The sequence below is a fragment of the Mastacembelus armatus genome, chromosome 18 (genome assembly GCF_900324485.2).
Source record: "Mastacembelus armatus chromosome 18, fMasArm1.2, whole genome shotgun sequence".
Lineage (NCBI taxonomy): Eukaryota > Metazoa > Chordata > Actinopteri > Synbranchiformes > Mastacembelidae > Mastacembelus > Mastacembelus armatus.
The window spans coordinates 5,675,993-5,686,585 of record NC_046650.1 but is presented as its reverse complement, the minus strand read 5'-3'; the positions used below and the strand labels follow the sequence as shown (position 1 = coordinate 5,686,585).

General features: G+C 41.0%; 4 protein-coding genes across 4 annotated transcripts; 3 read left to right on the top strand and 1 right to left on the bottom strand.

Annotated features, from left to right (window-relative positions):
- The first annotated feature begins 1,087 nt into the window (after nucleotides 1–1,087).
- LOC113124372 (endonuclease domain-containing 1 protein-like) lies at nucleotides 1,088–2,496 on the top strand. Its single transcript, XM_026297106.1, has 2 exons — nucleotides 1,088–1,369; nucleotides 1,873–2,496. The coding sequence occupies exons 1-2, from the start codon at nucleotides 1,088–1,090 to the stop codon at nucleotides 2,494–2,496; spliced, it is 906 nt and encodes a 301-aa protein (XP_026152891.1).
- Nucleotides 2,497–3,898: 1,402 nt separating this feature from the next.
- LOC113121646 (endonuclease domain-containing 1 protein-like) lies at nucleotides 3,899–5,198 on the top strand. Its single transcript, XM_026292330.2, has 2 exons — nucleotides 3,899–4,340; nucleotides 4,542–5,198. The coding sequence occupies exons 1-2, from the start codon at nucleotides 4,047–4,049 to the stop codon at nucleotides 5,130–5,132; spliced, it is 885 nt and encodes a 294-aa protein (XP_026148115.1). The 5' UTR covers nucleotides 3,899–4,046; the 3' UTR covers nucleotides 5,133–5,198.
- Nucleotides 5,199–6,096: 898 nt separating this feature from the next.
- Nucleotides 6,097–7,459, top strand: LOC113121641 (endonuclease domain-containing 1 protein). Its single transcript, XM_026292320.2, has 2 exons — nucleotides 6,097–6,423; nucleotides 6,872–7,459. Exons 1-2 carry the CDS (start codon nucleotides 6,097–6,099, stop codon nucleotides 7,451–7,453), a joined length of 909 nt encoding a protein of 302 aa, XP_026148105.1. The 3' UTR covers nucleotides 7,454–7,459.
- Nucleotides 7,460–9,507: 2,048 nt separating this feature from the next.
- ufsp1 (UFM1-specific peptidase 1) lies at nucleotides 9,508–10,482 on the bottom strand. Its single transcript, XM_026292340.1, has one exon. It carries the CDS (start codon nucleotides 10,443–10,445, stop codon nucleotides 9,699–9,701), a length of 747 nt encoding a protein of 248 aa, XP_026148125.1. The 5' UTR covers nucleotides 10,446–10,482; the 3' UTR covers nucleotides 9,508–9,698.
- Between the last annotated feature and the right edge of the window lie 111 nt (nucleotides 10,483–10,593).

The window sequence follows — 10,593 nt, the reverse complement described above, 5'->3', positions numbered from 1 at the left end:
GAGTAAACGTGTCACTATACGATATTACTGCATCCATCCATTATCTATACCTGCTTATTCCTTAACCAGGGTCACAGGGATCTGCTGGAGCCTATCCCAGCTCTCTTTGGGTGAAAGGCAGGGGTCCACCCTGGACAGGTCACCAGTCCATCACAGGGCCACATAGAGACAAACAACCTCACACACTCACACTCACTCCTATGGGCAATTTAGAGTCACCAATCAACCTGACATACATGTTTTTGGACTGTGGGAGGAAACCAGAGTACCTGGAGAAAACCCACACAAGCACAGGAAGAACATGCAAACTCCACACAGAAAGGCCCCTGATGGGTTTCAAACCAGGAACCTTCTTGCTGTGAGGCAACAGTTATATTATACTATATACTGATGCCTCTAATAATAACAATTACAAACATTTGGTTTAATATCTGTAAATTCAGATATATTTATCTCTGCAGTAAACGTCTATGTTTCCTGCAAAAAGCACAATGTGGCTGCAGAAGGAACCAACTTTGTATCTCATTAATTTTTACATCCTATTTGGGTGTGTTTGGCAACCATCTGGTCAGATATATAGTACACAGTGCAGGTCTTTGCCTGTGATCAGCTGACATGTTGTACAATACATAAGTGATATAAAGGGATCTTTGTGATTTTATACAGTTCATGTCTACACATTTGGTCCACATACAGAATCATACAGTTCAAAGGTCCATGACAGGAAGTAATACACACAGTACATAAACTTGAAGGAAGAAGTGTCCACCTGTGTATTATGAGACAACAGAGCTATGATAGAACATATGTAGGGATGTTTGGCTGCAAAGGCATTGTAGGAGCAGATAACTATCTAGCCAATAAGGCTGCTCTCAGCTGCCGATGCTTTGCATACTAAGCCTCTGTCCTACAGTTTTTACTTTACCAGAGAGCAACTATGACAGCAACATTAATACAGGACGGCATGAGTGTTCCTCCCCACCATGTGCAATCCGTACATTTTAGTGTGTGACAGGACATGTCAGACATATGAAAAGAATATAATCTGCTTTCCTATTATTTTTCCATCTGATCCAACTGTGTGAGGATGCATCTGTTCTGCACCTGCGTCCTATCCCTTTCCTTGCTGATGGTGCGTGCCACTGTGTCAGGCAGCTTCAAAGACTGCAGCCATTTTTTCTACATGCAAACACCACCTGCAGGGATCAGAGGAGCCAGCCTGAAAAGGATCTGCCAGAAGTATGCAGACAAACTGCGCTACGCCACATTGTATGATAGCAGTCGCCGCCTCCCCCTCTACTCAGCTTACGTCTTTAAGAAGTCTGATGGGAAGAGGAGGATGGACACACCCTGGATGTATGAGCCTCAGGTACAAAACGTAGTACTACTTTTTTTTGGCTCAGCTGTTACAGTTCAGTCAAAGACAAGGTGTTTTTTTTTCACTTTATAATATTGATGACATAACCCACTAAGTTGTAAAGAGACTTTACTAATGCATGAAAATTTTGAAACTTTCGTTTTAGCACTTACTTTTTTTGTCAGTGAGGAAATTTGGAATTCAGTTAAGCCTGTACTGAACTTAGGACAAATAATCAGCAACCACCACCTGAGTCATGTGAATTACCCCCCAAAGATGTGTCAAACACACATCACATTAGCTTTAAAAAGAAGTATTTCAAATATCTCCAGCACATGAATAAATGAAGTTACTGAGGTTATGATGTTTTCCTGAAAGACATTACTGATTTTAAATACTCAGCAGTTGTAGAATTAATTGTTCTGCATTGCCTTTAATGTTCTGTCATGACCTTCGGGCTAAAATCACTTTCAAATTATTAATTCTACATTTTCTTCCTCTACTTATCCTGTCAGTTGGTTTCTGATAATGAGAGTGGCAACATGAAAACACTCCCCTTTACTCAAGACACTTCCCCTCTGATTGAAGACAGCCAGGCTGTGTTGGACGACTACACAGATGCTATTGAGTACAGACGAGGACCACTGAATCCTGACTTGCACCAAGCAGAGCCAGATGACAAATCCTCTACTTATACCTTAACCAATGTCGTCCCATTAATCACAGACTTTCTGGACACCTCCTGGTACCCATACTTGGACATCATCCGCCGACGCCTCAACAACTTCTGCCATGGTAAATCTTTCATGGTGACAGGGGTGACCATTTCTGGGGCGACCATCCAGCGAGATAACAGGGACCGCCTTGTGATCCCAAAACACTTATGGCTGGCGTACTGCTGCCCGCGGTTTGACCGTAATTCACCGTATGAGGTGAGGTTTATGTTCCCAACTTATGCAGGATATGCACTGAATGAGCTGGCTGGCCACAGGGTGGTGGAGGTCCCTCTGAAGACGCTGCAGAGCTTCCTGAAGAGCAAGACAGACATAGACAGTGACATCTCTATTTTCTACAAAGACTGTGTGTCAGAAAACCCTTTCAAGAAGAAGAGAAGAGACCTAACCAGTGTTTCAGTATGATGGGACATTTTGAACTGGATGCACAATCATGAATAAAGCCTACAATAAAACTTGTGAACTAATTAAAATAAACTTTATTAGAAAGAGTGTTAAGTCGTCAGGGCTTCAATTGTTTCAGAAGACAATTGGTTGGAATTATATTTAGGAGGGAAAGAGCCATTTCATGCCCCACAGCACAAATGACCAATTACAACCACCTAAGGAAACAAGATGTAATTGCACATTAAATGGGTATCTTAGTAATTAAGCATCACAGTTCCATAACGTTAGGGGACTTACAAGAGACAGATTATATGAAGAATAATGAAAATAAAAGCAGCAGAGCCTGATGGGAAGAGCCTGAGATATCTTCACTTTAGTATCAAAGACAGGCTAATTCTGTGGCTCACTTTGGATTAGCCACTATTCTGAATTTCATAGGAGGATCAGTGGCAATAACATACATTATAGGAAAATCCTTTCTGTCTCTACTCTGCCCCTTTGTACACATTGTGTTGAAATTAGTACAATGAGTTAGATTGTCAATTCCAAAACAGGATGTTTATTTAAAACTTAACTTACTGTAGATGCTTTTTAAAAAAATTCTTTAGTAAACTATTGTAAATAAAATATTTTTATATCAATGACAATATACAATTTTTAAGAGTTTTATTACATCCATAAAAAGACATATATTCCCCACAAATTGTTATCTCATGGTCTCTGATTCTTGTGTCCTTAGCCTGAGTCATCTATATCAATGTACAGCTTAAGCTGCCATGTGTGTAAAATATTTAGTTACAGCCCAGTAATTACTGCTAAGGCAGCACACACTATACGTAAATACTGGATTAATGTTAATTACAAGTCAGACTATACAGTGACACTGCTAGCTGATTGGCTGCCCCTAACTGCTGACCCGTTTTTTGTTTTGATGCCCACACGACACAGTGATGTGAATAACCAAGTCATAAGAGTCATAAGAGGAACTGATAATCACAGAGGCTTAAATGCAAAGTAAGTATTTGCTCATCATTTAGGTTTTCTCTTGGTCTCCAGTGTTTCCTGTCATAGGCCCTTGTATGGGTCAAAAGTTTTCCACATTGGCACATTGACAAAAATGTTCCTATATTCATCTTTAATTTCCTGTTATCAAAATCCAAATATAAATATACTACATATATATTGGCTCCTTACATATATAAATATATTTCTTAATTATATTAGTATATCCTACACTACTCATCCCACCACTTTATTGAAGCTATATCACGTTCGTAATGAGGGAAATATTTAAATCCAGTCCGACTGGAGTTGTACATAAAGTTTTGTGCATTTGGGAACATATGGGTGGATAAAGTGTAGCGACACGTCTTTGCTACTGACTCTTCCTCTAGCACAGTTTTGCATACTTACTCCTGATTACAGAGGGCAGAATGAAACCTGTTAGCTGTTTTACTGAGCTCCACGGACAGACATAGAGACACATTCAAACATTTGTAACAGCTTACAGAAGCATACCAGACCTATATTTAACGGCTGTGACTTCTCGTCAGAGTGACCTCCTGACTATGGCATTATGGGTGCAGATGACTTTCCTGCTAGTGAACATAATGACATCAGCAGTAAGAGGTAGAGTGGAAAAAGAGCTATCGCCAGAGTGCAGAAAATTCCTCTACATGGGAACACCACCGACAGGATTGGCTCTTGACTCCCTCCGGTTCATTTGTCAGCGGTACCACAGGAAGCCACGCTACGTGACGCTGTACAACATTGTGGACCGCATACCTGTCTACTCTGCCTACACCTTCAAACGTTCGGATGGCCTAAAATGTGTGGATGTGCCTTGGATGTATGAGCCTCAGGTAAAGAATACCAGAAGGTTTGACACAAAGGGGTACAAAGGATTTTTAACATGAACAGCATGCTACAATATCTATTTCTCTACTGAAATCATGTTAAAATTCTTGCAAAAGCTACTGATCATATAAATGTTGTGTAATCGCATTCTTCTGTTTTCTCCTTATCCTCCCATGTGCACTGACTTTGTCTGTTTGCCTACACAGCTATCTACATCCTCTGCTACAGATGAGATGCAGCCCTTTCCACGTGGTTACACGCCCTTCAATTCTGAAGACAATCAAGCTGTTCTAGATGATTATGCAAATGCAATCCTTTATGAACGCGGTACCCTCAACCCTGACGAGCATCAGAATGAGCCTGATGACAAGGCCTCCACTTACACCCTCACTAATGTCGTGCCTGTGGTGCCTGAGTTCAACATTCAAGTCTGGAACAAACAGGAGCACATCATCCGCCAAAGGCTTAACAATTACTGCCACGGAACAGCTTACATCGTCACAGGCATCACCACCTCAGGGAAGATGATCCGCCGGCAAAACATCAACCGCGTCGCAGTGCCCACCTACTTGTGGTCAGCTTACTGCTGTGTTGACTATGACCATAATGTGCCTTACAATGAGCGCTATAAGTTCCCTTCTTTTGGTCACTATGGCCTCAATGAGAAGAACAACAAGGTGATGGAAACCTCTCTCAAAATGCTCGAGGAATTCCTTAAAAAGACATCCTTTGTAAAGCAGAACTTTCAGATCTTTGTAAATGACTGTGTCCCACGAGCATCCAATAAAATCAATTAATGACCTAACTATGTCCAATTTTGACTTAACTTGGTCAGGTTCTGTTTCTTCTTTCTTAATAGTTGAATTCTGCATTGAATTCAGTCATGAGTAATTGTATTATTTACACTGTGCTTTTCCTCCTGAACATGAAAACACTACATGAACATGCATTAATGAATTTTTGGTAAGTGTTAATTAAATGCGTAATGAAGTTTTATTTTGATGGATTCAGTAATATTCCTATACTATTCATCTTATTATTCTGAAAAGTAGCACAGTTATGTGCTTTAAAGTGTTTTAAAGCCTCCTGGGGTACTGAGCCCACACATTTGATCATTTTCCTACTGGCCTATATAAAAGAATATATAGTTTATCATAGAGCCGGCAGTATAATTGTTCTTACTCAAGTTAATCAAATTTTCATATCTTAAAGGTTATAAGGTGTAGTACTTGGGATGTGCAGACTGTAGATCTATAATGCTTAAACTGGGTGATGAGTGGATTTTAGAGGGTTGAAAGAAGTTATAAACTTTATACATCAGGTTTTCTTTTACAAGTTTAGTAGCGTAAATTCTTCATTCATTTTTTACTTTTTTCATTTTAGCATCACACTTACTCTTTTAAACTCGATTTCAACACACACACAAAATAAATAAGGAAAAAAAAATCTGAAACAAAGATACTGAGCAAAGAGCTCAGTTTTCATCAGCATATTAAGTCTGTCTTTTCCTTTCTCTCCAGTTCACAGTGATAAAATGCTCTCAAATATTGATAACACCTGTCACTTTTGAATTGCTGCTATGACACTTGTAGCACTTTGAATATATGTAAAATATTTTACAATGGGAGAACAGTTTTCTTGAAGTATAGGAAATGATGAGCCTGATAGAGCTGGAACAGAGGCTGAACTTGTTAGACAATAGTGGAGTTGCACTGCTGTGTGAGAAAGACTGAAGAGATCTAAAAGGACTACAGAGCTACCATGATGACATTGACATCTACAAACTGTGCCTTTCCCCTGGCTGCTGTGTTCACTCTGCTGAGCTGTGTGCTGCTACAGGGGGCCCAGGCCAGAGTGGTCGGGGACTTTAACCATGTGGAACGCTGTAAGGACTCTCTGTACATGGGAACTCCACCTCGAGGGTACCTCACCAACTCCTTTAAGAAGATCTGTCAGCACTATGAGAATAAACCGCGCTATATTACCCTGTACGACTCTGACAAACACATCCCCATCTATTCTGCCTATGTGTTCAAGAAGTCTGATGGGGAGAAGAAAGTGGATTTCCCTTGGATGTTTGAACCCCAGGTGAGTGTCTTGTCCAACTTCATCTAAGTCCAAATGTTCATTTAGATTTATTGCACCTGTTTTCAGTGTGCTTTGCCTGTGTATACAGATAGAGGAAAATTTCTAGTTGAAATTGTTCTGTACTTTTACATTTGTATGCCTTCAAGCATTCATTAGGTCTTTAGACACTGAATACAAATAAATATAAACCAGTTTAGAGAGCTAGGGCAAATGTATTGTTATTTTAGGCCACAAAGATTAAGATATTTTATTAGCTTTCAGTGGTATAGAATTGTTGCCTTTACCATTTATGCTTTAGCACGTAGTTATGCAAATGTATCACTTGCAAATGTTTTTTTCCAAATGCGGTAAATTGTTTGAATGTGACGTATATTTTGTCTGTCTTAGGTTTTCAGAAGTTACAAATCTATCATCTAAATTTTCAGCACTATTCTCTCTCCCTCTACAGTTGGCCTCAGAAAAGAGCAGCAGCAACATGGAGCCCTTTCCCCAATCTGTAAATATGCATATGAACTTTGAGGACACCCAGGCAGTCCTGGAGGATTATGCCGATGTGGTCAAGTACGAACGTGGCCAACTAAATCCTGACGAGCACCAGGCTGACCCTCTAGACAAAGCCTCCACCTACACATTAACAAACGTGGTACCCCAGATAAGGGAGTTTAGCTTGGGTCCCTGGGCGGAATACCAGGAACTCATCCGCAAACGCCTTAACAACTACTGTCGTGGTAAAGGCTTTGTGGTCACTGGAGTCATAACCTCTGGCCAGATGATCCGTCGCAACAACCTGGACCGGGTGGCTGTACCTGAGTATATGTGGTCAGCCTACTGCTGCACGGAGTTTGACCAAAATGCACCGTACTTTGTGCGCTATAAATTCCCAGTGTTTGGAGCTTATGGGCTGAATGATCGTGTCAGCAACAATATGCTGGAGGTTCCTCTCAAGAACCTGGAGAAGTTCCTCAAAGGGAGGATGGACGTCGACAAGAACTTTCAAATTTTCTATAACGACTGTGTGCCAGATAGCTAAGATCGATAAACTTGGTGTTTCCGCTGTGAATATTCCAAGTTTAAAGGATGTCAGAAAAGTATTTCACACTGTAGAAAGATTTGGGCTTCATGCATCTCAAAATATAAATGAAACCAAGATGTGTTCTCAAAATATATATTGTAAACAATAAAACAGGGAATTGATTGAAGTCTGTCTCATTAGCCCAAATGTCTAGGGATTATTTTCAGTACTGATTACTTCACATTATTCTCTCTGGAAAATGTTTTTTAAAAAAGTCAAAAATCCAAATCATGTCCATCTAAAAAACTGTTTTTCTCAAAACAAGCAGTCAAAAACAAAAAAAATGGTCAATATATTCTTGAAAAAAAAAAAAGAATAACCATAATTTCCACATACAGTGGATATAAAAAGTCTACACACCCCTGTTCAAATGCCAGATTTTCGTGATGTAAAAAAATGACAGCAAGATAAATAATTCCAAAACTTTTTCCACCTTTAATGTGACCTATAACCTGTACAATGTAATTGAAAAACAAACAAACCTTTAAAAGGGGAAAAATATAAAATAAAAAACCTAAAATAACCTGGTTGCATAAATATGCACACCCTTAAACTAATACTTTGTTGCAGCACCTTTGGATTTTATTACAGCACTCAGTCTTTTTGGGTAGGAGCCTATCAGCGTGGCACATCTTGATGTGGCAATATTTGCCCACTCTTCTTTGCAAAACCGCTCCAAATCTGACAGATTGCGAGGGCATCTCCTGTGCACAGCCCTCTTCAGATCACCCCACAGATGTTCGATGGGATTCAGGTCTGGACTCTGGCTGGACCATTCCAAAGCCTCAATCTTATTCCAGTGAAGCCATTCTTTTGTTGATTTAGACGTGTGCTTTGGATCGTTGTCATGCTGAAAGATGAAGTTCCTCTTCATCTTAAGCTTTCTAACAGAAGGTCGAAGGTTTTGTGCCAACACTGACTGGTATTTGGAACTGTTCATAATTCCCTCCACCCTGACCAAGGCCCCAGTTCCAGCTGAAGAAAAACAGCCCCAAAGCATGATGCTGCCACCACCATGCTTCACTGTAGGTATGGTGTTATTTTGGTGATGTGCAGTGCTGTTTTTGCGCCAAATATACCTTTTGGAATTATGTCCAAAAAGTTCAACCTTGGTCTCATCAGACCATAACACATTTTCCCACATGCGTTTGGGAGAGTTCAGATGTCTTTTTGCAAAATTAAGCCGGGCTTGGATGTTTTTCTTTGTAAGATAAGGCTTCCGTCTTGCCACCCTACCCCATAGCCCAGACATATGAAGAAGACGGGAGATTGTTGTCACATGTACTACACAGCCAGTACTTGCCAGAAATTCCTGCAGCTCCTTCAGTGTTGCTGTTGGCCTCTTGGCAGCCTCCCTGACTAGTTTTCTTCTCGTCTTATCATCAACTTTGGACGGACGTCCTGTTCTTGGTAATGTCACTGTTGTGCCATATTTTCTCCACTTGATGATGACGGCTTCTCTGTGTTCCATGGTATATTTAATTGCTTGGAAATTCTTTTGTGGCCTTCACCTGACCGATATCTTTGAATAATGAGATCCCCTCTGATGCTTTGGAAGCTCTCTGCGGACCATGGCTTGTGCTGGAAGATGTGGCTACAAAAATGTCAGAAAAAGCCTACTAGAACAGCTGAACTTTATTTGGGGTTGATCAGAGGCACTTTAATTGGTGACAGGTGTGTGCTGACTCCAGTTTAACATGAGTTTGAATGTAATTGGTTAAATCTGGACACAGCCACATCCCCAGTTATAAAAGGGTGTGCACACTTATGCAACCACATTATCTCAGTTGTTTATTTTTATTTCACCTTCCTAAAAGATTTCTGTTTGTTTTTCAATTACATTGTACAGGTTATAGGTCACATGAAAGGTGGAAAAAGTTGTGAAATTATTTATCTTGATGTAATTTTTTTACATCACGAAAACCTGGCATTTGAACAGGGGTGTGTAGACTTTTTATATCCACTGTAACTCTCAATAAAACAATGTTTGAATAAAGAACAAATCAGTTCAGTTTGTTTTACCACATTACTTTAAATACTTTGTTATTATTGATTTCATCCACAGCATAGAACAGCTCCCTTTAAAACATACACAACACCCAACAGTGGCTGTCTGTCCCAACATGCCACCAGATAAGCATCTACATGAGAATCTACATGTAGACCATCCACCCAAATAATCACACAGCACTAGACACTGCTGTCATTCCTGTTTGGCAGTCTGAGGCATACACAGATTATAAAATGAAGACTGGTCCAGAGACGAAACCCTTTTCCAAGCCACCCACCCTCGCCTCTGCAGCTCTGTGTTCTCCAGCTGACACCCACAGTAGTGAGGGTCAACGACTAGTAAGTAGCTCCCCTTGTCCCCAGTGCACACTCCTAATATCCCCTTAGAGGAGTTGTCCCTGTCCCCTCCCATCATGACCGGAGATCCCTGCTTCTCAAAGTGCTGATGGAGTTCTTGCACTGCCACATGCTCCAGCTCTGCCCCTCCTCCTCTAATATGTACCAACTTACAGGGGACATCATAGAAATAATCAAGGACCAGGGAGGCCTCAAATGTTCCTATCCACTCCCTGGAGCCTGAAAACGAGGCTGGCTTGTCGCCCATTGTGACCAGGGCTTGCTGGATTTCCTGGAGGCTCGGTGGGGACCTGGTTTTGTTCTGCTGTGGAGTCCAGTTACAGCAAAGCCAAGAAGCCATGGTCTGAACGGTACGGTACCCACATCCCCAGCCTCTGTCATCCTGTCCATCACAGCCATAATGGAAGTAGCGATAGTCTCCTTTTATCAGCGAACAGTTGACTGGATCTGGAAGTGGACTAGGAAGACCAACATGGACGTTGTTTGACAAAGCTTTGGTCTTCTTCATAATTATCCGTTCTCCAGGTTCACTTCCTCCCCAGTCGACCTGCTCACACCCTGCTGCTGCAGCTCTCTCATCCATTTTCAGTTTGCCTCACACTAAACATCCGCAGTCACACCGTCGCTTAGTGTAACTGCAATAACAGACCCTCGGTGCACTTGCGATAATATTTCAGTTCCACCTTATCATCGTTCCGCCGTCGATGACTTTTCATTCCTACAAATATAAC